Source organism: Thamnophis sirtalis, unplaced genomic scaffold (assembly GCF_051295495.1).
Source record: "Thamnophis sirtalis isolate CommonGarterSnake01/CBP01778 unplaced genomic scaffold, rThaSir2_p1.2 scaffold_6, whole genome shotgun sequence".
In the NCBI taxonomy this organism is placed as follows: Eukaryota; Metazoa; Chordata; class Lepidosauria; order Squamata; family Natricidae; genus Thamnophis; species Thamnophis sirtalis.
Genome location: NW_028261386.1, coordinates 34,595,609 through 34,622,389, shown reverse-complemented (window position 1 = coordinate 34,622,389; position 26,781 = coordinate 34,595,609). Strand labels below are relative to the sequence as shown.

General features: G+C 36.5%; 1 protein-coding gene and 1 long non-coding RNA gene across 22 annotated transcripts in view; one reads left to right on the top strand and one right to left on the bottom strand.

The window, feature by feature from the left end:
- The window catches only part of LOC148044938 (uncharacterized), an 82,028-nt gene extending 73,927 nt beyond the window's left edge, over positions 1-8,101 (top strand). Inside the window, exon 3 of the long non-coding RNA XR_015696919.1 lies at positions 7,939-8,101. This is a non-coding gene — a long non-coding RNA (uncharacterized LOC148044938). The remainder of the gene's footprint in view (positions 1-7,938) is intronic.
- The window catches only part of NRXN1 (neurexin 1), an 828,007-nt gene that overhangs the window by 20,750 nt on the left and 780,476 nt on the right, over positions 1-26,781 (bottom strand). Inside the window, exon 1 of one of the 21 annotated variants that reach the window (XM_087717557.1) lies at positions 24,571-24,764. The exons of 19 other annotated variants lie outside the window; for them this stretch is intronic. In XM_087717557.1, the coding sequence (XP_087573683.1) occupies positions 24,571-24,603 (33 nt within the window). In that variant the 5' untranslated portion in view covers positions 24,604-24,764. Of the gene's footprint in view, positions 1-24,570; positions 24,765-26,781 lie in introns of those variants that run through there. One more of the 21 variants, XM_087717556.1, reaches the window with a different exon arrangement.

Genomic DNA, 26,781 nt, shown 5'->3' with positions numbered 1-26,781 from the left:
CTTCCACATCCTAATATCCACTTCCATAAAGTAAAGGGGTTTATAAAGACTCAAAGGCAGTAGCTTCACAGTATCTCTACCTGACCTTTGAACAGGATCCCTATAGAAGTCAGTCTTGCTCCCATTTTGCACATTTAACAAGAAATACCAAAAAAGTAGGAAAAAAGAAAAAAAAGACTGTAGGGTTTCTAACTCCCCCCTCTTTGATACATCTGCTAATTTGTAATATTTGTAGACATATAGCTTGCTGTGAATATTTTTTTGTATTATTTATGGTTGATTGCAGGTGGTTAATAAATGGAATGAATGAATATTATCAGGAAAATTGGCAGAGAAGTAGACCAAAATTGCTAATTGAGATTAAAGGCAATTTAAGGATGTAATTATTGGTCATTTCCTACCTAGTCCAATACACACAACCAGTCAGCAGTATTAATTCTTGCAATGTTATTATTTAGCAGATTGCACACTCCCATTAGCTACACTTTCTTGAATAAAACAATTTATTGTACATTTGCTTATTTACAATACTGTTTATAAACATTTCATTGTTTAAACTTCCTGCAGTATTTTAAAGTAGCAAAATACATGGATAATATTTCAAATGTTCGGATTTTTAGTGCTTTTCCAACCCCTTCCATATAATAAAATAACAGCAGCTATTTAGCTATCACTTCTTTCTTCCATTCTGAACACATTACATTCCTGAGCCATAAGATAAATTTGCTGAAAACTAATATCTGGTTTTTAAAAAAGAAAAGAGAGAAAGAAAAAAATAAAGTAACATAAAACGATTGGATTTCTAGCAGAAAACAACAGGGTATGAAAAATTAGGATGGAGTTCATGTGGAAAAAAAATTCATTTCAGGAGGCTAGATTAACTGAGCAATTTTCTCACCAAGACTGTGTAATTTAAATTTAATTTACTGAGTGTGAAGCTGATCTCACTGACTGGCTGCTGAGACTTGTAGTAGAAAGAAAGAAAGGAAAAAGAAAAAAAAACCCTCAGATATGTCACATTAATCAATCCCATTCTTCAGCTTTCTTTCCCCCTTGCTTATAACCTTTTTTATACACAATAAAACTAAACCAAACACAACAGCATTAATCTCATGTTACTGCTTGACAGTTTTTCGCTTGGAGAAATGGGTTCTGTACTGTTAAAACACATGATCTACTTTTCAAGGAGATAAGAAATTACAGGTTTGCACTAATTAGATTTGCTTTCTAAATCCATATTTAAATGTGTATTTTCAACCCAACTTTTATAAAGCTATTCTGGTCCATTTAAATTGCCAGTAATAGCAATGTACCATCAGAAGATGTATTAGTTCTAACGGGTAATCTGCTTTTGATCCACAATAATCTGAAAAATGGAGGTGGGATAATATTTTCATATTGGAATTTGCAAAATGTTATATTTCCCAAGCATGTTAAAGAAGAATAGAAGCAGACAGTCCTACAAAGACACCTATTTGTTGATTAAAGAAAGAGGAACTCTTTAGGCAGGCATTTGATTTAAAATGTTTCCTATAATCCACATCTTTGTTTGCTTTCCCTAGCTGGGGAAAGATCATTTTCTCAATACCCTGTTCATTCAGACCTCTAAATTGCTCTATCAAGATTTTATATTATTTTTTAAATTTATACAATATCTTTCAGTCAGTTGTTCAAGGTGCTCCCCAGATGTGGGACTCAATTTTTTTTTACTACTGGTTCTGTGGGCGTGGCTTGGTGGGCATGGCAGAGAAAGGGTACTGTAAAATCTCCATCCCCACCCCATTCCAGGGGAAGGATGCTGTAAAATCTCCATTCCCACCCCACTCCAGGGGAAGCTTACTGCAAAATCCCCATTTCCTCCTGATCAGCTGGGACTCAGGAGGCAGAGAAAAGATGGGGGTGGGGCCAGTCAGAGATGGTATGTACCGGTTTTCCAAACTTCTCAAAATTTCCGCTCCAGAACTGGTCAGAACCTGATGAATGCCACCTCTGGTTCTCCCCCTTCCTACTTTCCCCCCGTAATAACCCTGTGAAGTCATCTGGGTTTGAAAGAGTGACTTATTCAAGGTCACAAGTGAACTTTTATGGGTCTCCTGTCTACGAATCCAACACCTTAGCTACTATGCCGCATAAAACACTACCAAGTTATCTGCTTAATAAATCACAGAATCCGTAACCATATTTAGCTACTTTGGTATGAAATCAAGTGTATTTCAACACATTTATATTAGTCTAGCTACTGTTCCTTTATCCTTCCAGGATTTTGAGAAATGGTTAATGTATACCTGACACATTTTGAAATATTACCTCAACTGACAATATTAAATTAAGACAATTTATGCATGTTAATACACATATACATCAGTGGAATGAATACTGTGATTTGATCTCATATCAACATCTCTATCTCCTCCATAGATTTCAGAAACCTCCTGGAAATTTGATCTTTGGTTTCTTTTATCGAATCTTACATTTTATTCATAAAAGCAAAGAAAAACAGAAATTATTATCTCCAAGGAGTAATGAAGATTATATTGCTATTATATATTTCTTTTGTATGTAGTAAAATTGTATAGTCTTCTGCCCAGAAGATAGGCTCTTTGTACCTTCTTTCTACCAGTGATTATTTGAGCCATTGGAAAGAAAGAAAAATACATCTAGACCTTTATTTCCCATGTTAAGCCAAACATTGTGTTCCTGACACCCTACTTTAGAATTTGGTGACATGATCTCCTTTTTGGGCTGTGTGTGTGAAAATGTGAGCACTGTGGGGACATAGGCTATCCACCTTGATAGCATTTGTCCAGGAGCAGTAGAAACACACTATATTTATCTAATTAATCTCTGAAGTAGCTTTTTAATGTTAGAAACCACCTTTAGAAACCTGGGTGGTCATTCATTTTTCCTAAGGATTGGCTCTGAATCTCTGAATTATTTAAAGCATATGCATTACAGTGATTAATGTTTTGAATTTAAGAGTAAAGAAATTTAAATCTAAACTGTAATGAACAGGGGGATTAGTGAGGATTGTAGATCTGAAGAGACAATAGGCTACTTGGATATCAATTATGGTTTTCTTCAACCAAATATATACTCTAAATGTATTGGGAGTAACATCCCTAGAATACTCAACCAGCATGGCCATTTCCCAGTAGGAAGTAGGAATTCTGGGTGGTGCAATATAACATAGCATCAATTTGAATAATCTGATTTAGTGATAGAACAAGTTTAGTATGCCTTGGCTCAGGTTATCTCTTTTTGTTCCATAAAACAGACTTCCATTTTACATTAATTGCAATCTACATGGTGTGCAAATTGAATAAACAGGTTAACACTGTTGCACTGATCAGAAACACTGCACCCACAGAGGCCCACAACACCCCTAATAGTTATTTGTGGACATCTGAAAATGATTTTAAAAATGGATATAATCTTAACAAGATTGCCAAATGTAGCAACATTCAGAGTAGTTGAAATTTCAATCAGGGTTATTACATTACGTGGTTCAAGAACTCAAAAATGAAACCTGATTTAATTACCAAAGATTTTAGACAATTAAAAAAAAGGGAACTGCATGTAGAACCAAAGCTATTTGGACTGCAAAGCAAAACGGAGTTCTTCACATATTTGTTTCACAAAATGTTAATGAGCAGAGAAACAATTCTACTTGGAAGGATTGCTAGAGAAAATGCTATTCCCTTAGAAACAGAAAAAGAACATCAAGACAAAGTATGTTTCTTTCCTCCCACATCCATCTGGTTTGAAAAGCAAAGCAAACCGAACTAGAAACTCATTTTGGGGTACCATTTCATTTTGGTGATTTATTCTAAAGAAGCAGGCACCTCCAAAATAGCCAACAGATGTTGAATATGAATATGCATTGTATTTATTAAAACACACCACATCAACATCCCATAAAAGTTTCCTGTACTATCACATTTTCAAGTGTACGGAAAAGTGTTATATATAATACAAATGTTCCAAAGGTACTTTTTCAAGAGGCAACTCGAATCAGAACTGAAGAAGCTTCTTGGATGAGAAACAAAACATCTTCAAGGGAAAAACACACACAAAGAAAGCACAGTTGCCTTTTGAAAAAGCATCTTTGGGACAATTATGATCTGGATAACTGAGAATCTCCATAGGCATATAGTTCAAATAATCTAATTATATTGAATCTTATATATATATATGTATGTATGTATATATATATATATGTGTATATATATATATATATATATATATATATATATATATATATATATATATATATATATATATATATATATATATGTATGTGTATATATATATATGTATGTGTATATATATGTGTGTGTGTGTGTGTATGTATGTATGTATGTATGTATGTATATGTATATATGTATATATGTATATATGTATATATGTATATATGTATATATGTATATATGTATATATGTATATATGTATATATGTGTGTATTCAGATTGTAAAAGAATGGCCTATATATCATACTGAAGTTAGCATATAACTTCATGATAGCAGTTTTCCAATATTTGAAGATTTGTCACAGACAAGAGGGGTTCAGCCAACTGTCCAAAGCACTTGAGGGCATGACGAAAGGTACCATATTTTTTGGAGTGTAAGATACTCCTGATTATAAGATGCACCTTAGTTTTGGGGGAGGAAAATAAGAAGAAAAATTCTGCTTCTGCCTACTAGCATCCATGGTATTCATCTGACACATGGTAACAAGGTCAGCCAATGAATAGGCATAGCAACTAAGTCAGCCAATGAAGGTTATTTGGACTCTGAAATTTGCTGTGTGAGTAACAAGTAGACAGGAAGGAGCCCGGCTTAGCCAAGAACTGAAAGTGAAACTGCTTGTGTTTTGCTTGTATTTACTGCTACTTGGAAAACCTGCTTTTCGTAATGTATTGTGTATTAATGTTATTTTGAATCCTGCTGAATCAATTATTGTGCTTTCTGAATGTGATTGCTGCTGCTAACTCTGACCAGCCAGTTCAGCTTCAGCACTTATTGCAGCCTGATTCAGCACAGCTGATTGGCCGGTGGATCAGACTGCCGGAAACCCCCAATCAGCTGTTCCAGGCTGCAGAGATTGCCACAGACCATCGCTGCCTCCATGCCTCACGTGTTTGCCTCTGGTGGGAATCGGTGGGACTACATTCGGTGTATAAGACACGCCCAAATTTTCACCCTCTTTTGGGGGGGAAATATGGTAATGGATAAAAATTTATCAAGGAGAGAAGCAATATAGAACTGAGGGAAAAATTCTTGACATTGAGAATAAGTAACTGATGGAATATCTTGTCTCCAGAAGTTGGTGGTGCTACATCACTGGAGGCTTTTAAAAAGAGATTGGACAACCATTTGTTTGGAATGGTATGGGGTTTCCAAGCCTGAGCAGGGGGTTGGACTAGTAGACATCCAAGATCCCTTGCAATTCCTGTTATTTTTTATTCTGTAAGTAGCAGTTTCTATTGTTTTTGATGGCTCTGACTTACAATTCTTTAATGCCTATTGATCAAGGGTAACATTGTTGTATGTATTGAGACAAAAACATTTGTAAATATGGAGTGTTGGATACCGAGTCTTTCCACATGTGCAATGCTGATTAACACTAACAGATAATAAAATTCATGAAATTAAATGCCTTCCAATTAAAAATGAAAACTTTGTTACGGCCATTTGATGAAACTAGGAATGGACAAAATGGCTTCTGCTATGGAAGGTTTTTTTATTTAGATATGTGTATTACTGCATTTAATATATTTTAATATAATTGTTTCATCTCCCCATTCCATTTTTAAAATAATATTTTTCTGATGAAAAAAGGAATATGGTTCCTATCTAGAAAACCAATTTGTGATTTGGCTTTTGTAGAGAGAATTATTTTGCCCAGAAGCATTTCTTCACCAAGTTCAGTTTGGATCATTTTCCCTTTACAGTTAAATATTTTTCTTAATTGACTATATAATGAAAAACATAAGCTTAAGAGTATAATTTGTCACTTTTTTTGTTCTCACATATAGTAACAAGTAAGAAATAAATGAGCTATCTCCTCACCCCTTATCAGTGTTTTGCTCTAGTGCCTTTGGCTTCTTATGCACAGAACAAGTTCCCAAATGAAAGAAATTTCCAAGTTTAATTTCAAGGTTCAGTCACATATAACACAAAAAAGACATTGGATTAGGATGGACTGAATAAAATTACCTCTCCCTCTAATTACAAGGCAAACCAAATCCATTATGGGCCTTGTTCTAGTAAGCTCTATTACAACTCTGAATACTTTTTTTGTATGTGTATGTGTGTCTTCAAGTCAGTGTTGACTCTTGATGAGTGCCTGAACGACAATGTATTGTCTCCTGCTGCAATCTGTTACAAATGGAGTACAGTATTTTTGATGCCCATATTCCTTTGAATTACATACTTACGACATGAAGTGATAGTTGGATTGTAAAAATGAATTTTCCATGCCCTTCCTATTGTTAAGAGATAAAAATGTATGACCCCAATTATTCAGTAGGTTGAAGACTTAATATTACTTATGAACAAGTTGCTTACAGACATAATTATAATGAAATATGGTGATCCTTTACTGCAGATGTTATAGTATAATGTGTGTGTGTATGTATCAGTGGTGGGTTACAACTGGTATTTGAGCCTGCGTGATGCTCTGCCAAGCAGCTGGAGCGTTGCGATAAGTATGCATGCGCGCGTTCATGTGGTGGATGCTGGGCCCCTTTGCACCACACCGGTTTCAACAGGATCCGAAACCCACTACTGCATGTATGTGTTGCTAATGTTTCACTTTTTGCTTTTGTCTTTTTTATTTTTCTGTTTAAATAAATGCTTTTTAAAGAAAGAGTTTGGGAGGAAATAGGGAAAACAACCAAATGAATATTCATGAAGAGAGTTGGAAGAAGCTCCAAGGGGCCACAAAAACAGTTTTGGGAACCGCATCTTATTGTAGAGAATTTTCTTCACTTTAAACTCATTAAACAGGATAAGAAGTTTTTGATCACTTAAGAGATCTTTGTATTTGAGCTGGGATTAGAATACAAGTCACCCAAGTCTGCATCTATCTCTTGTCATTGCTTTGCCTTTTCACATTCCATTTGGATTGTCTTACTCTCAAATTAGGTTATGGATTTTACATAAGTGTACACAAAATTCACAAGCATTTTGACGGAAATAACTTCATGCACAATTTCCCCTGATATATGTATTTTTATAGGTGCTTATGATATGTCTCAACAATTTGACAATTCTGGTCTTCATATTACCTTGGAAATTATGAATTAATTTACATCAATTTACATTATGCAAATCAATTGATTTTTGCTGTTGTATGAAGTATCTATGCTTTACAGTGTTCACCTGGATTAAGATGTGAAGCCAGGAAAGAATGTGAAGGGGTTCTGAAATCTAGGCACTGTTGGATGATTCTAATCACTGAGATCCACCCAATCTTATTTCAAATTTAACTTTAGGACAGACACAGTCCTAGCTACGCTGATGATGACAATGCTTAGCAAATATATGGAAACATACATAATTTTGTTGGATTTTGTGGATTCCTCCATGGTTTTCATGGCTGTTGTTTCTAATTCCCCTATTCAACCATTTCTTTGGACTGCATTTAGTAATCAGTTACATGATTCTGGCTCCTTCTGGAAGAATGATCTCAGAAGCTTTTATATCATGATGAGGCTCAATTGTTAAAAAAAATGTAAGAGATGTCATCAAGGTTCTTATTTCTTGGCACAGATACATGAACCTCAAATAAAAAGCATTATGACTCCATATTTTCCATCTTGTATGGATAAAATGTACCGAAGTAACATTTCAGGGTGGATTTTGTTTGTTTCATGATTTATATAAACCTCCCAAACTTCTAATTCCTAAATCATTCTTACCTTTTCTAATATTTAGCTTCAGAAGCAAATGGAGGATAAGGAAAATTGGAAGATCTGTCAAGGTAAAAAGCAAATGATCATGTCCATTTGCTTACTAATTTGATCTTCCCACCACAGCAAAATAGTTTTAATATTATCAGCTTTGCAGCTGTCTGGAGTTTATTGTGCAATTACCTGTAATAAATTGTGCATCAACTAACAACATCTTATGTTGACTTACGGCATGTCGCTGTACATACTATTGAAAAGTTATTATTTGTTGGGATGCCTCTCAAATCTTCTTTGAGGGCAATGCTTCAAGCAATCACATGGGATACAGTCAATGTATTCATGCAAAAGTGCCTCTTAAACCTTCCAGAATGTATTTTATTGTATGCAAATGAGTAGAACAGAATGATTTATTAACACACAAACTGGTGCTCTCTAAAATTGTACATCTAACTATATGGGATAGAATAACAACTTTTGAGATTATCAAACTAATCCATCAGAAACAAGACAGATCTATATTGTGATAATCTCTTGGTAAGGAGAAGAGTTAGGGAACATTCTCCATTTATTTTGATGGTGTTTTCATGAGTTCATCATATCTATCATATATAATTTGTATATAACTGAACTTCCCAATATGATGCCTAGAGGGCCAATGTGCCTCCAGACATCTTTTTCACAATTTTTTTCTCATGAACTTTTTAATATTTTATATGCTTTTAATTTTAAAAAGTGGAGGAACTGCTATATGCTATAAAATAAAATGTCACCTTCCCGCATCAATTTTATTCTAAAAATATTTCTGTCTTCCAACTGTTTCCATAACCTCTTTTTTAAATGAAAAAAAAAACATTCTATAGGAGAGGTGGAATATAGTTAATATTGTAATTAACTGATAATCTATAATTGATCGTATTGCTCATGACAGTTATTTTACAGACAAGTAATGTAGTAGTTGTAGTTGTAGTTGAGTTTATTTATAGGCCGCCCTTTTCCCTGAGGGGACTCAGGGCGGCTAACAACTTGTATGGGAGGGGGAAACATACGATGACATATAAACACAATGTATAATTAAAATCGAGCAACATTCATTCAACATTCGGGTGGGGGCGGATTATACTCTTTACCCCCAGGCCTGACGGGATAGCCAGATCTTGAGGGCTGTGCGGAAGGTCTGAAGGGTGGTGAGAGTACGAATCTCCACGGGGAGATCGTTCCAGAGGGTCGGAGCTGCTACTGAAAAGGCTCTCATCAACAGCCATTTGGTGAAACATTTATGCAATATTCTAACTATCAAATGTGCTAATCAGCTGATAAATGCTGGAAACTATGGCTATATAAATTTGGTAGTGGTTTGGCTCCTGTTGGTGACTGAAAAAAGAAGTAAGTAGAGAAAGTGCTGGAAAAACTCTACTTTTGCTATTTTATTTCAGTCATCACCCTCTATTGATTTACAAACTTTACCATGCAGCTAATTCTTACACAATTGTCCACAAATATTCAAAGAGATTGCAGAATTGTTTTGTTCTCTTTCTGAATGTAGGTGATGGACAATCTTTTCTGACATTGTCAATGCCCCCATAACATATTAAGAATAATATACCAAACATATGAAAAAAACTATACTGGAAGAATAATCACATTTTAAAAATACAGAATAAGCCCCAATTTAGTGCCTTTATCTACCTTGAAAACAGTGATGGATTTCAATTTATTTTACTACCAGTTTGCTTGTGCGCATGCGCTTGTGTGCCCACGCAATGCTTCTGTGCTTGCGCAGAAGCGTCTGGGTGGGTGGGCAGAGCCTCCTGCCACCACCACTACCAGTTCACCCGATCTGGGTGAACCAGCAGAAACCCACCTCTGCTTGAAAAGATGTTTAAATATTCCTGAATAAGAAAATGTTTTCATTATTACTGTTCTAATACTACAATTTACACAAACATTAATACCCTTGTTGCCATATATTACTTTGGGAGAGAAACTATCTCTATACCCCAATTTATTGAAAAATGGTTACTTCTAAGTTCCCTAACACAAGGCACACCACAATAAAGACATCCCACAGTTCAGCAAATGTTTTGTGAAGATTGCATTCCAAGTGACTCAGTTTTCTAAGTTAAATTCATTTTTGATGAGATTATGTTCATAATTGAACCACTGCCACATGCATTGATTTGTACTTACAAAGGTTTTTACTTCATGCATTCATTTAATACTGGAAACATGTCAACGTGCCAAAGCACTCACATATAAACAGGAGAATTGAGCATTTGCTCAGTCACTCTATGTATCTGAAAGTTGCAGAGAAAGTCTCAAATATGTAATTATGATTTACAAATGTCAAAATGACAAGGACAGGTTTTTTACCACTTTCAATTAAACGAAGCACTCACTGCATATATTCCTGATGAAGTATGTAATAATATTTAACCTCTTCCTCCTTCAGTAGATACATTGCACAGTATGAGGGACAAGTCCTGCCCTTCTTTTTAAAAGTTTCACATTAATCCAAAGATTTGCAAATTGCAGGCTTTATGGAAATTGCTTACAGCAGTATTTCTCAAGCTTGAAAACTTTAAGATGTGTGGACTTTTGACTCACAGAATTCCCTAGCCAGAAAAGGTAGAGAAAATTGGCTAAGAAAGAGCTCAAAGTTAAAAATGGCAGTGGACTAAATTCAGGATGGTTGAATTCCCCCTGCAATGATCTTCCTACCACTCCAGTTAAACTTTGTCTTGGAGGAGAAGAGGTTATGTGGGTTATAATGCAAAGAAAGTAGTGGACTGTAGGCTTCTGTGGGACATCTAGGTGGGCCAGAGGCATTTTTGTAAATAAATCTGATGCTCTTGACTTATTTATTGTTTGTTCATAGCTCTCCAGATAAAGAGACTCATGGTAACAGTTATAAAACCATAATGAACATATAATTAGTAAACAGTACCATTATAATTAACTAAGCAAATTTTAAACACCCACAATAAAACAAAGGCCAGCATAGATGTTAGACCTCAAAAACATGGTGGAAAACTATGGCTTTCACAACCATACTAAAGGCTAAGAGGCTGAAGGCCATCTATGTATTGGGTGGGAAGTTATTGCTGGGATTCAGTCTGATCGGGTGTTGTCCTCTCCTATCCCTTACTGACCAGAAGTGGGTTGCTGCCGGTTCAGCTCAGATTGGCGAACTGATAGTAGTGGCGGTGGGAGACTCTGCCTGGAGCTCATCTGCCTGGATGCTTCTGCACACACGGAAGTGCACCCAAACAGGTAGTAAAAAAAATAGCAACCCACCTCTGTAACAGACCCTGGATACTAGGTGAGAATCCCTATACAGATTCAGATTCAGATTAGTTTATTTGTATGCCGCCCTTCTCCGGGAGGGACTCAGAGCGGCGAACAACTCAAAAGGGGAAAAAGGGGACATAAAACACAATACACGTAATTAAAATACACCAAAATCACACAGGCATACAAGTCGAGAGGGGAGGGGAACTCATCAACCCCAGGCCTGCCGGCACAGCCAGGTTTTGACGGCTTTCCGGAAGGCCTGGAGAGAGGTGAGGGTCCGAATCTCCGCGGGGAGTTCATTCCAAAGGGCCGGAGCTGCTACAGAGAAGGCCCTCCCCCGGGTGGTAGCCAGGTGGCATTGGCTGGTGGACGGAACCTGGAGGAGGCCGACCCTGTGTGATCTAACGGGTCTTTGGGAGGTAATTGGCAGCAGGCGGTCTCTCAATATATATATACCATACCAAGTACAGTGAAAAGTAGAGAGGCAATATCAGCATATTGATGTTACTCCACCATCCCATTTTTAGATGATATATTTCTATTTTTAGAAGCAATTTTACTAAAAGACAATCTGGTGTACCTTGCGGAGGTGTCTGTTGCCATACTATTGCTTGTGCTTTCATTAAGCTATATGCAAGTAAGAAAAGCAAAGTAATAGAAAATGAACATTAACACACATGGAGTTTTATAAATTAACAAAACACAAAAAGGAGGATTGTTTCTAGTATCTATCAAAAAAACTGAATCATCATAGAGTAACTGTCAAGTTACATGTTGAATGTTTATTTTATTTATATGCTGCCCTTTTCCCCCGAAGGGGACTCAAGGCGGCTCACAACTCAACTAAGGGAGGGGGATACAGACAAAAAAATTAAAACAACACGCAACAATACATAATTTAAAACACACAACAGTCATACCATTCGAGAAGGGGGTAGAAGCATTTTAGCCCCAGGCCTGTCGGAATAGCCAGGTTTTAAGGGCTTTGCGGAAGGTCTGGAGGGTGGTGAGGGTTCAAATCTCCACGGGGAGTTCGTTCCAGAGGGTCGGAGCGGCCACAGAGAAGGCTCTCCTCCGAGTAGTCGCCAGTCGACACTGGCCGACGGATGGAATTCGGAGGAGGCCTAATCTGTGGGATCTAATCGGTCTAGAGGAGGTAATTGGCAGCAGGCGGTCTCTCAAGTACCCAGGTCCAATACCATGAAGGGCTTTATAAGTGACGACTAGCGCCTTGAAGCGTATCCGGAGACCAATAGGCAGCCAGTGCAGCTCGCGGAGGATAGGTGTTACGTGGGTGAACCGAGGTGCACCCACGATCGCTCGCGTGGCTGCATTCTGGACAAGCTGGAGTCGCCGAATGCTCTTCAAGGGCTGCCCCATGTAGAGCACGTTGCAGTAGTCCAGTCTAGAGGTCACAAGGGCGCGAGTGACTGTAGTGAGGGCCTCCCGGTTCAGGTAGGGACGCAACTGGTGCACCAGGCGAACCTGGGCAAATGCCCCCCTGGTCACGGCCGACAAGTGGTGTTCAAAAGTCAGCTGTGGATCCAGGAAGACTCCCAAATTGCGAACCCTGTCTGAGGGGCGTACTGTTTGACCCCCCAGCCTGATAATAAAATATCCTTTTATTATGCAAACTTCCTCATGTTGCATCTAGAACCATATTCCATTATTACACAGCTGTTTTCCTTAGATTTAACATTATATTATTTGAATGGTAAGCTCCAAGCTGATTTTCATAATAAACTGTAGATTTAATAGATTTAACTATTTTGTACAAATATCCAATGTTGAATTAACTGAATAACATCTCAAATTAGAAATTGTAACATCAGAATGTAATATTTGTATATTCTTATGAAAGGTGATCTCTCTCTCTCTCTCTCTCTCTCTCACACACACACACACACGATCCAAAATTATGACTGAGCAAGACCATCATTAGGCCATCAAAATGCCACAAAATAATTTATACCTTTAACAAGTGAGTTGGCACAAAAGAAAAAGAAAAAAAGAAAAAGCCAGGAGTAGAGAAAAAACAATAATCCAAGCATCAAGGTAATGCTGTTAAAGAACATCTATTTAAAAAGTTATCTCATTTGTTAATACATTCGGAAGAACTTGGAACTTCGCACATTATTTTGTGGCAGTTTGATGGCCCTATACACTAGATGTAAACTGAGAGTATTTGGAATATGAATTTTGGAAGCTCATCCAGAGCGATCTTGCAGAGTTAACATATGAATGTATGGTATTCAAAACAACTTTTCTACAATTTTGAGCCTTTTTTTACTGAGCTTTTGAAATTCATGTTCCTAGTAACCTGTGTTTACACCTAGCATTTAGCACAGCCTCTTTCCTAAGTAATTCATATTATAGGTTTAGACCAGGTGGTTACATATATCCACAACTTCAACTCCAACTTCCATGTTTTGACAGCTGCTTTGGAACAGAATCATATTGTTAGACTTCTCCAAATGTTTCTACTACATGCACAATTTTCTGGACTACAGCTTGGTTATTTATTGCATAGTTTCCACATAATGACTAATGTATCTGGCAGTATCCCTGGTACCTGATAATCTTTGGGTAGGTTTCAGTTGATAATCCATTTAAGAAGAATCTAGATGAAAGTTGAATTAGAAACAGAACAAACAGAAGAACCTATAATGAAATACAATTCTTGCTTGCTTCACTGGGCAGAAGGACTTTGAGTACTTCTCAATCAGACACTGCTTTTACTACAGAAACCCTCACAGAGATTCCTATGCCATCAAGAGATTTCTTTGTTGATCAAGTTAAAATAAAAATGGTTTTACATTGTGATCTCTGGGCTTGGTTGCGTTTTGCAATTCTTGCAGAAATCATGACATCCAGTATTGCCAGAATAGGTGACATCTTAGGGAGCAAAGATGCCTTGAAAGAGGTGTCTTCATTGTTTTGATATTTTAAGGCTGAAATTTCTTTTTAATCATTTTTGTCATGTTGCACGTCTTCCACAAAATGCATGACAGAAGAAGCTCCATGTTTGACAATTAGAGCCTTCCTTGAGCTGCATAATTTACTCTCAATAAAATATAAACACTGCTGAGTACAGATTGCTTCCATTAATGGAAGAAAAGAATGTAACAGGTGCCAAGTGTAATGCAAACGTTCAGTACAACCCATATTCTGCTATTCTATCATTTTCTTCTCATGAATTTGGCATTTGCTAGGAAATGTCCCATCATTGAATGATGGTACAGTACTTCTAAGAGGTGCCCTATTACTACTCCATTAACTAGTGCAAATAGTTAAAAAGTCACAAATATTATTGTGTTATTTCCTGTGCTGCTTTGAGGAAAACTGCACCACAGTTACAACATTTGATAATGAACAAGAAAAAATACTTTCAGAGAGAATAATATCAGTGCAGTTCTGCTCTATAATTCTACACTTTCAATATGATCCTTGGTACTATAAAAAACATACTCTGGTGAATTTTGAATTTTTAAAAAAGGTTGTTACTATTATTTAAGGGAAAGCTATTCGGTTTGTCTCCAAGATACTGATCCATACAGTTGTCATTGTCTTTATTTTTTATATTATTTAGGAATATAATATACATTATATACAATACATTGCAAGCACCTTTTTTCTTGTTCACAGGTTGATGTGGGAATGGGATCAAATAGTCTATTGTAGACAATTTCTATGCTGACTAGAAATAAACTATAATCCAACAGATCAGGAATGTTGATGTTTGAAAGGTTGATGCAAATAAACAACCACCATAAATATTAGCATCTGCAGGATCAAACAATATCTTCATTATGACTCAATGAGTGGTGTTATTTTTTAAAATAAGGGAGAATAGTTCTGCTTTCTTTATCCTTTTCAAAGCATTATTTTGATAATTTGTAAACTCCTTTTGAAATAATGTACTCTGTGACATTCTATGACACAGTTATCCAGCTGTACATCACAAAAACAGAAAAAACCTCATTAGCTGGCAATGATTGGAAATCTCGATAAATTACAAATTCATGAATCCAGAAAAGTGGATGATTAATTCAAAAGCTTAGTTAAACTAAAAATCCGATAAAAATAGTGATGCTTCTGCATTCAGTATGAAGCTTTTTAATTAAAACAAAACTTTCAAAACAAAGCAGCTTGCCAAATCTTTGAAATTTAGTGACAGAACAGTAGCTAGTAAATTAGGAGTCCAGTTCCTATAATAGACTAAATATCAGCCACTGCCTTTCTACTATTATTTGTACATCTTAAAATATGCTCCACCCCAATTTATCTTTTACCAAGATATACAAAATATACATACTCATTAACTTGCTATAGCTTTTCATCATATATTAATATTTTGAAATCATAATTTTTTTCTATTAAACACAACCACCCTGATAATTCATAATCTAACATTTTCTGCAAATCATTCAGATTCTCAGCTAACAATGTGGCATCAACTACATACATAAATCCAACTATCTACGCATTCCCAACAATTACATATCCTTATGTACATAACTATTTTGTCACATATACATTAAATCATCAATAGGTCATTACAGATTTTTATTTTATTCTCTCTTAATACTAAGCTGTTTGCTAACCATTCTCTTTTTGTCCTCTATTTTTGAATACCTATGAATAATTCTGTCTCGTCTTCTCCATGACAGTACTTCTGCTATGTATACACTATCATGTTTTCCTGCAGTTTTCTCTTCTGCAGGCTAAACATATTCCATACTGTCAACTATTCCTCATTAGTTTTTGCTTCCAGACTATTGTTTTGGTGGCTGATCTCTGGACATGTCCCAATTTGTCAATATCTTTCTTAAAATATAGAGGCCATCCCTGTACATAGTATTCAGGAGGAGTGATAACTTTGCTAGGTGTTGACAATATACTTCTGTAGATGCAGTCTTGGGGCTAGGCTTTTTTTCCCCCCAGCTGCATCATAGTATTGGCACATTTTAAGCTTGTGTTCAGATAATGCAGATCTTTTTCCGTGACCCGTCAAAACCGCGCTCGACTAAGCCGCGCCCGATTAAACCGCGTCGCTGATGTCATCAACAGGGCGAGAACAGCCAGCGTGGAGAAAGAAGGGCGCTTTAAATAGCGCTTTGAAAGCAAGCCGATTCAACTTAAGGTAAGGGTTAGGTTTAGCTTTAGGGTTAGGTTAAGATTAGGTTAAGGGTTAGGATTAGGTTTAGGGTTAGGTTAAGGGTTAGGGTTAGGTTTAGGATTAGGTTTAGGGGGGTTAGGTTTAGGTTTAGGTGTTAATTTTAGGTTTAGAGTTTACAGCGTGCTTCTGTCTCCGCACTGTTGTCGCCCTGTTGATGACATCAGCGACGCAGTTTAGTCGGGCGCGGTTTAGTCGAGCACGGTTTTGTGGTGGAACCATCTTTTTCTGTGTTAATATGTATTGCTACTAGCATGGTCTCGCTCATTCTATACTTACGTCTATGCATTTTTCATAACTAAATGAAAGATTTACATTTTACTGGAGTGTGATATGGAGATTTAATTGATTTATGGATTTTCCATTTCACATTTATCCACAACAGTCTTGATGACATCAATTTATACTTTCCAATATTATAACCCTTTCATTTTTAATCAAGCCTACACTCTTTACTTTTCTGCGTACATTTGTCAAAAACATTCCATATGATCTCAGTACATCCCTACTATTTCTCCTAATTTAATAGAAATACAACCCATCTATTTATTTTATTCATTTCAGTGGTTAATTTTTATTTATTATTTTAATTATTAAATAGTTATACCATACATTTCACTGATACAATGGCTCTGGGTGGCTTACAATTAGATTTAATTCTAATCACAAATGGGCTTACAGATATTGCCATCACCTACATCCGTCATTGCTTTCGTTAGTTGAGGCTTTCATTTAATATTTTTCTAATAACACTGAGTAGGAGTAAAATTTGTAAAGACTCGGGTATTTGCATACCACATAGAGCATTCCTGCTCTAAGATAAGTGGAGTACCAGTCAGTTTGGCATATTTTGGGAATGCATCACAAGCAGCAGTAGTGTTCAGTTTTACCCTAACCATATACATGTTATTATGTACAAACCATGTTATTTAAAGTAGAGGCTATTATGTAAACCAATACCAATTAGACTTGTGCACTGTACTGACACAAAAGCTTAGAGTCCATCTAGCAATTTTTTTAAAAAAAAAAATCAATGTATTTTTACAAGTATTGAACAAAATCCCCACCTGTCTTGCTTGTTATCTATAATGAAAAAAATGAAGCAGAAATTTAACATACAAATAAAGGATGACTGCAACAAAGGTTATTAAATAATCCTTCATATCGTTGCTATCACCTTTTCCAAAGATGAAAAGCACAAAGAGATTGTGGTATGACATACCTACAGAACTGCTATAAAAAGTACCATTCATTATCATAATCATTATAATCATTTCATTATCACCAGCATTTTTTACAATATAAACTATCTCTTTGACATGCTGTAATTAGAACTTTGCATTATATGTCTGTAGAATTTTAAGGAGGCTGATTTTAGTTCAATTTAAGGTGCTTGGTCCATAAAGCTGTGGCAGATTACAAAGGTGTTCCTTGCCAAATCTTGTATCAACTCTTGCTATACTGTTATATTTGGAGTTTGCACTTTTGCAGAATTGGAAATCCAAATGGTAGCAGTTAACCTTGTGGTGCTCTACAGTACACAGATCAGGCAGTGGAAATAATTCTGAATTTTTTACTTGTCAGTAATGGCTTCTACTTTCACTACCATGGATGACATAGCTGGATACCTTTTCAGTTATTAGGGTGGAATCTAAACCAGTTCAGGTTTTTTAATGAAATCTGCTGGAAATGGACAGTCCACTGTTAATACCCAATTTTACTCCAAACCTTGAAATAATGAATGCAATTTAGCAGCAAAATGTCCAGTTGTATAAGTAACAAATTAAGTAGTTAAAAAAACCAAGATGGTGCTGCCTTTGGTGCTGCCAATAGAACCAGTTTGGGGATGTGGCAGGCCAAATTACTACCTACTCAGCTGAACCGGTCCGAACTGGTAGAAACCCACCTCTGATATGGTCATAAGACACTCTTTCAGTGCCATTGTAACTTTGAATAGTCTCTGAACTGTTGTATGTCTAAGATTACCTGTATTGTCTGCAGTTCTACTCTCTTAGTTTTAAGATAACTGTTTTGTTGCTTGTAACTACTCTTGTCTTTTGAGTTCAGTGATGATACTTATAAACTTTCTATTATGATAATCTATGTTCTCCAACACTATTGACTATAATATGCTTAAGGATGAATTCATTAATTATTTCTGCCTTTTGCTGCCAACATCTGTCAGGTTCTTGGCAGCCAGCCAATATACACATGACAGTGTTTATTTGAGAGTTTTTCTAGCTAGCTTTTGAGTTTTTGCCTACATAATTTAACCCCATCATACAGGTGAATTTTATTCTGTGCTGTTTGAGAGGTATATGGGCAACCTCAGTATAGCAATAGCAATAGCAGTAGACTTATATACCGCTTCATAGGCCTTTCAGGCCTCTCTAAGCGGTTTACAGAGAGTCAGCATATTGCCCCCAACAATCTGGGTCCTCATTTTACCCACCTCGGAAGGATGGAAGGCTGAGTCAACCCTGAGCCGGTGAGATTTGAACCGCTGACCTGCTGATCTAGCAGTAGCCTGCAGTGCTGCATTTAACCACTGCGCCACCTTGGCTCTTATATGAGATCAGCACATACTAAATTTCAGATTTATTAAGGAAATCATATTTATTAATGCTCCCTATTAATACTAAGAAACAATTACTCATACAGTAGTGTGTGGTGGATTTTTCTCAGTGTCAAATCTTTAGTGATCCATTCACAACCTCAAATGTTTTCCATAATGATTTATTTCCAAGGTACACATCTAGCTGCTTCTTACTTTGTAAATCTCTTGCAATTTTTCTTTTGCTTATAGACAGCAAATAATTCTCCACTTCCACTTCAACAGCCTTATAATTTAGAAAGTATTTTAAAAGGGACCGACAGCCTAAAGTCTTCCTATCAAGTATTGTTCCTAAGTTTCCAACTGGTTCCATCTTTCCATAGTTCCTTTTCTTGCAATGTTTGAATAGAATAGAATAACAGAGTTGGAAGGGACATTGGAGGTCTTCTAGTCCAACCCCCTGCCTAGGCAGGAAACCCTATACCATTTCAGACAAATGGTTATCCAATATCTTCTTAAAAACTTCCAGTATTGGACCATTCACGTAGTCTGTAGGCAAGTTGTTCCACTGATTAATTGTTCTAACTGTCAGGAAATTTCTCCTGAGTTCTAAGTTGCTTCTCTCGATTAGTTTCCACCCATTGCTTCTTGTACTACCCTCAGGTGCTTTGGAGAATAGTTTGACTCCCTCTTCTTTGTGGCAACCCCTGAGATATTGGAACACTGCTATCATCCCCTAGTCCTTCTTTTCATTAAACTAAACATACCCAGTTCCTGCAACCGTTCTTCATGTTTTAGCTCCAGTCCCCTAATCATCTTTGTTGCTCTTCTATGCACTCTTTCTAGTCTCAACATCTTTTTTACATCGTGGCGACCAAAACTGAATGCAATATTCCAAGTGTTACCTTACCAAGGCATTATAAAGTGGTATCAACACGTCACGTGATCTCGATTCTATCGCTCTGTTTATGCAGCCTAGAACTGTGTTGGCTTTTTTGGCAGCTGCTGCACACTGCTGGCTCATATTTAAATGGTTGTCCACTAGGACTCCAAGATCCCTCTCACTATTATTGAGCAAGGTGCCACATATACTGCACTTGTGCATTTTGTTTAACTCCAGTTTTGTCTGTGCAAATTTTCTCACCTTTGAAATTCATATTTAATAACAGCAGGTCTTTTCCTCATTTGAGATATTGACTGCAACTATCACCATCACTAGAATATGGAATTTTCTTTGAATTTAAATACTGTCATGGATAGTGTAAGTGGCAAAAAAAAATTATGCTGATAATTAAAAGTGCATGGGAAAAGAATGTGCATAAACCAAGCATGCCAAGGGAGTGAAGATTGAACAAAAAAGAAGGAAGGAGGGAGGGAGGAAAGGGAGGAAGAGAGGGGGGGGGACAAGGAATGTTGCTTAACTTACTGAGATAGAATTGATTAGTAGAAAAGCAAAAGAGAAGAAGAGATAGGGCACCGATTGAAGGTAGGCAATAAAGAAGTAACTTTACAAAGAAGCAGATTCAGCAGGCAGGTAATTCTCATACATATGAAGTAGGTTCCTCCTGAAATAGGTTTGGAAAATATGTTCTTACTCCAGATGTAATGCATCAAGTAACTTGGCACAGTGTATAGGCATAGGTTTATGACTTGTTTCATTTTTTATGTGGGCATAATTCTGCAATGTATTTAATTACAGTGGAAGAAATCAGCCAACAACATGGAATAGGAATGTTCACTCCAAAGGCTGAATTTCTTCAAGGAAAAACTACTGCAAATAATAATCTATCATGCTTACCTAAATATTTCTACAACTCATGCATTCTTGGTATACTTACTTGAAATATTGTTTATTTTTTAATTTTCGACTTTACATACAGAAGAGAGAGAGAGAAAAAGGAAAAATATATCCCAAAAGAAAAAGAAAAATGGAAGAAGAAATAGTTACATGCGAAAAATACTTCCTGACATATTTTGTTTTATAAACTTAGCTCTTGCAGACGAAGGAATCTGGTTCAGGAATAGCAAAGGAAAAAAAAATATTTCCTCCATTTAATGCAGTCTCAATAAAACCTGCCCTGGCATCTGCAATTTTCCTCAACTAAAGCTTCTAGGGGGATATTCACTCTTTGCATCAAATTACAATTGAATCCTAATTCTGGTCAATGGTAATTTTAAAGCTATGCATTGCGAAACAAAACAAAATCTCAAATACACATATGATGTAACTTTAATGTAAAAGTTGTTTTGGTTCTCATTTATCTGAATTCTGGATAGGTCCAGTTCATATATAATTGCCCTCAGCATTTGAAGAAATTATCCTCAACTATAACTGAAAAGAGGGGGGGGGGGATGAAATATGGCATATACATAAACAAATAAGCATATTTTTCAAATCATGTATATCCCATTTACCCAAAGAAGACAATAAATGGTAATACTATAAATCAGTAAAATAGTAAAGATAGAAAAGAAAGCATTATATCTACCTAAAACCAGTTTCATCACCACCTTGTATCTGTAAAAGAAGAACATTACAATAACCTGCTAATAACACTTAGAAGAACTTTGCCACCCTCTCCTTGAACTCTAGAGACTACAACTCTCCAAATAACCAACTAGTCTGGCTATCATTCTAGCTAAAAAAAAAACAGAAGTCAGAATCCAAACAGCAATGGAAAGCAACAGTTTGGGGAAGGAAGAACAATTACATAGCTACAAAAAGTTTCTAGAGATACCAAATAGTAGCCAAGCTCCTGTAAGAGAAAGATGCTGGCTTACTGAACATTCCTGGGGAGGATAGCAATAGCAATAGCAATAGCAATAGCAGTAGACTTATATACCGCTTCATAGGCCTTTCAGGCCTCTCTAAGCGGTTTACAGAGAGTCAGCATATTGCCCCCAACAATCTGGGTCCTCATTTTACCCACCTCGGAAGGATGGAAGGCTGAGTCAACCCTGAGCCGGTGAGATTTGAACCGCTGACCTGCTGATCTAGCAGTAGCCTGCAGTGCTGCATTTAACCACTGTGCCACCTTGGCTCTCTGAGGACCTTCTGTACACTGTTTTACAAGCAATCTCAACAGTAAAAACAGCTTGCCTTCAGTTTTCTGTTGATAATGCAGTCAATGGAAGAAAAAAAGAAAATCTAATGCATTTACCACTGCAGGTAATACCCAAAATGATAGCTATTTAAAGCTTAGTATCAGGTCTGGAAAATTGCAAAAATGCTTTGATGTTTCAAAAGAGAAAAAAACCTAAAACCTTTTTAAAACCTAAAATATCACTTGTGTTTGATGAGAAACATTTTATGCAATTTGCAGAATCAGAGGGTAAAATGAAAAGATGGACAAATATTGGAATAGTCTTCTCAGGGGGAGGGGGAAGAAAGGACAAAAACAAAATGTCTATGCAAAACATAAAAAGGGTGAATGATTCCTTCCCCACTGCTCTCTTTCTATGGGCAGAGTTCCCACCCCCCCCCCTTTCTCTGCTAGGAGAACATTCAATCAATCATCAACCACGAGCAGTCAGAGTCCAGAAAAACATTGCCACTTGATTCTGTCAACCATAGACATCAGCTCTGGAGTGCACAAAAATGGAGCCCACCTTAGTCTTAATAATCAGAGCATACATAATGTGGAAGCAGTCTGCCTGCATCCTGCTGCCCTGCCATCTCACTTACAAAAGTAGATGGATTTAATGGTCTCGTTCTGCCAATTAACTCTGCGTTAACTGGCAAGGATCTTCTCTGATGGAGGATTGGGGTGGAGGCAATTCAATTTCCATGGTGACCTAACCTCTTCACCTCTTTTTCTCACAGCTGTTAGCTGTGTCAAATTATCACGCCCAAGAGATCCAAGATAAATGGCTATTAAGAAAACTGAGATGAGAAATGGCAACATTCTTAGGCATAATATTTTTTAGGTAGAAACTCAACATGGGTAGAAGTTTTTCAAAACAAGACAACCCAATAATTTAATGTAATCTCTCTCTGCTAATATTACAATTTTTATTCCCTTGACAAATTTGTCCCAAAATCAGTAAAACTGTATTTTTACAATAACACCACTACCACCATAATAGAGCTGTGAAGCTTCCGCAGCACGTTATGCACAATTAAAATGTCTGACCTCACAAAACCAAGCTCACAATTAACTTATGAAAGACTGAGAATGTTTCTGCTCATCACCAGAAAACAGCATGCTCAAGTCACAAAGAGGATTAATATTGGGGTACAATTTCAGAGAGAAACTTTGCAGAAACTTCAGTACTGAAATGAAAGCTGGATACAATTTCCCTTTCCCATTTGAAAGCCTTTTCTCAAACTCAAAGAGCTAAAAAGCAATCCATATGAATTGCAGAGGATTAACATTTTCCCAAAAATACTGAGGCATACATTCTAGTGACTATAATTATCCAGAGCTTTCAGGAGATACCAATCCTTTACCCTTCTAAGAACAGAGGAGGTGGAAGCCCCCCCCCCCATACACACACACCATTTATTCTCTCCATGGTGATCCTTTCTTTCTTTCCTTCTTCCCAATACATCTTTTGTCTTACATTCTCATCTCTTATCGTATGGTTGTCTCCTTGTGTAATGAGCTTGCTATCACTCTCCTAGTACACACAAGATAGAACATTCAACCCCTTTCATTCTTGTTGGCATAAAAAAGACTGAAAAAGCAAAGCAATATTTCCATAGCGGTCAACATGCACATACATACAGCACAAAAATGGTTTTCACTGATGCCTGACTTTTGGGAAAAATAATGAATGATTCTAGAATAATTTTAATAAACAACAATCAATGCTTTGGAGGTTTGTTAGTGCCATTTACACATAAGAAACAAATAGTTAAATCTCTCTCCCCAACACAATATATAAAAGTCCCACATTGCTATAGGATGCAGATTCCCACCATTGAGAAATATATCGGCAATTTCTTAAAAAATGCTCTTTTGCATTATTTACCATTAAATGTTAGACAACCAAAGGCAATTATTCCTTTGCATTAAAAAAAATAATGCATGTATATTTCATTGCTCGGTAAACAGTCACAAAGAACAAGAACAAATCCACATATATACACACAACATGCAAAACTGTGCTACGAATCATGCACACTCGGAATTTAAGCATTTTTAAACTAAAATAATCACCAGGTCATTAATAACAAAATAACCTAGCAATTATTGGAAAAGTCTGCTCCCCATGCTTGCACTGATTTCTTCTTTCCTTTTTCCAAGCATGCAAAAATTAAAAGACACATACACATGAACACAGAAACGTGCAAGCAATGGATTAGAAAAACAGCAAATAAAGAAAATCAAAAGCATCAGGGTTTAAAGTGCTATTCTCTTAAACGTAAAAAGATCCTGAAATTGAAAAGCAGATCGCGTGCAGAAATTTGAACTCCTGATTTCAATGGCATGCAATCAAGGAGACAATTTCTAATTCAAATAAAAGCAATTTTGTTTAAAAACAGTAATTGGTACAAATGATTTTTCCTTCTCCTTTTTTTAATTTTTTATTATTATTTTATTATTTTTGCTTTTCGACTAACAGTCTCTTAAACCCTGCATGCTGCAGTGCTTAGCCTCTGGTCTGCATCGGCCGTGAGAGAAGAAGGCTACCTGAGAGCTTGCACAGTGCCATCTCATATCCATGTCTGCCTGGCTACCCTGCGTGCTTATAGCTTTTTTTCTTAATTCTTAATGGAAATCCTAGGAAATTTAGTCCATCCTCTGAAATCAATACTGGTGACAGGAGAGCTCCCTGACTCAGTGGGAGATCAAGATGATAAAATGTCTGCGCATCAGCCCGGCCTATCCGTGCTCTGCACACAGACGGAAAAGGAAAGGGGGGAAAAACACAGAGAAACAGCTCCGTTGGTCACATGCTGAGGAGAAGCCAATGGGCAAATCGCTTCTGCAGTAGAGGCTGCTGCAGTTTCTTCTGCGGATGAAAAGTGCTGCGTTTCACCATTGGGTGCCACTCTAGTCAGTCTGCTCTCGCTTGTTTTGAGATTTAAGGAGTAATGCTACATATTTTCATAACACAGTCACCCCCCCCCCTCCAGATTTTTCCTTATAATGAAATTGTAAAAATGTGATGGCGTGGAGAAAAGGAGGATAGAGCAATAAAGCCCCTCACTGTGATCCCACTTAAACTGTTTTGATCTATTCCCCTTCAGATGATTACTGTGTTTTGCCTCATATTAATTTGCAGCCTTAAACAGAGCAATTAGCACACAGCCCTCAATCCAGGATGCCTCGGAAAAGCCTTCTGACTGTAATTATCCTTTAAAAAAAACCCAGGCTAATCAATGGCATTTGTGGTGTGCATGTTACACTCTGTAATTAATGTTTTCGAACAATGAATCCATAAAGACAATGAAGCAATAGAGAGATACAACACAGAGATGCTGCTGTGCTAATGAGAGCTGCAAAGTTTTAAAAGATTCATGCCCAACTAGGCTAGGCATGTGATTTTGAAGGGGGAGAGGGAACAAAAGAAAGAAGCTCCAGCAATGTTTTCAAAGCCTCTTGCACATAAGTAGGTCAGCAAAGAGAAAGAAAAGAAGGATCTATGTAGCCTGGGAGACTTCCACAAAACTGGGGAATCAGCTAATCAGATAACCTATGAATAGTGTCAGCTAAAGAGGTAGATCAACAAGGTTCAGATAATGAGGTTTCGGCACAGATAGTATTTGCATTATTAGCAAACTCTAATTTACTGTTAACACTATCCTGCCCAGATAAAATATCAACAACTGTTTCCCAAAAGAGCAAAGAACCAGCTAGAAAGCTTTTTGCAAACAAAGCACATCTGTTAGTATTCATCCATCAGAAAATTAGAGATATAATATTATTCTTCCTCATAATATATCACATCAGCTTTGTTAAGGCTAAACAAAAAATATAGGTGATCCACATTTAATAACTACCTTGGGTAATGACTCTTCACAAAAACAATTGTAACAAATGTATTTTCTAACAAAAGCACATATTTAGGACAACAAAAATCTTTATAAAAATATCTTTTTTTATAGAAAAAATATAATATAACAAAAATCGTCAGTGTGAAACTGATTAGGTTCTGGCCAGTTTTAGGCAATAGCTACCAGCTAGGCAGGTTCTAATCAGCTAATTAAAGTCATAGAGCTGTGTTTGTTAATTTGCTTTAATATATTTAGGGAAATGCTGGGCTGCAGAGAAAAGCAGCTCAGGAAGGAATAGATTGTTTAATAACCATTTTGCTGGAACCAATTGTAGTCACTGGGTGTGAATCTGTAACAAAATAGTCACTATATAGAAAAATCAATCTGCCAATAAAGACCTCCACAGAATTATCAGTTGTGTTGATAGCTAAATTTGAACCTTAATCTTTGCTTAGCTGTTCTAATATTCAAAATAGTGCATTCTGAGATTTTAGGCAGTAAATGTTTTCAGCATTTTTAGTTTCACATTTCAATACATGTTTCTGATATGTTAATCCATCTACTCTGAACTATCAGTTATTATGTACTCATAATCTTATGGTAGACTTACAATATTTTTACTGCACATAATTTTCTCTTTTCAAGTCAAGGATGTCTTAGAACTACCTCTTTATATTGACTTATATGATAACTTGCTGAACTTAATGTGGCATTTTGTGGAATAGGCACAAATTTGGATTCTACATTCAGAGAATAAATCCCTAATTTTGAACATGGGGGGGGGGGGTTAGTAGACTGTAATTAAGTCTTATATGAAAAGAGATGATGATAGCTCTTTCCTAATAAATGTTGTGGAGGAAACAAATCCATTTTATGTGTTTTTCAATAGACACCTTCATTCACT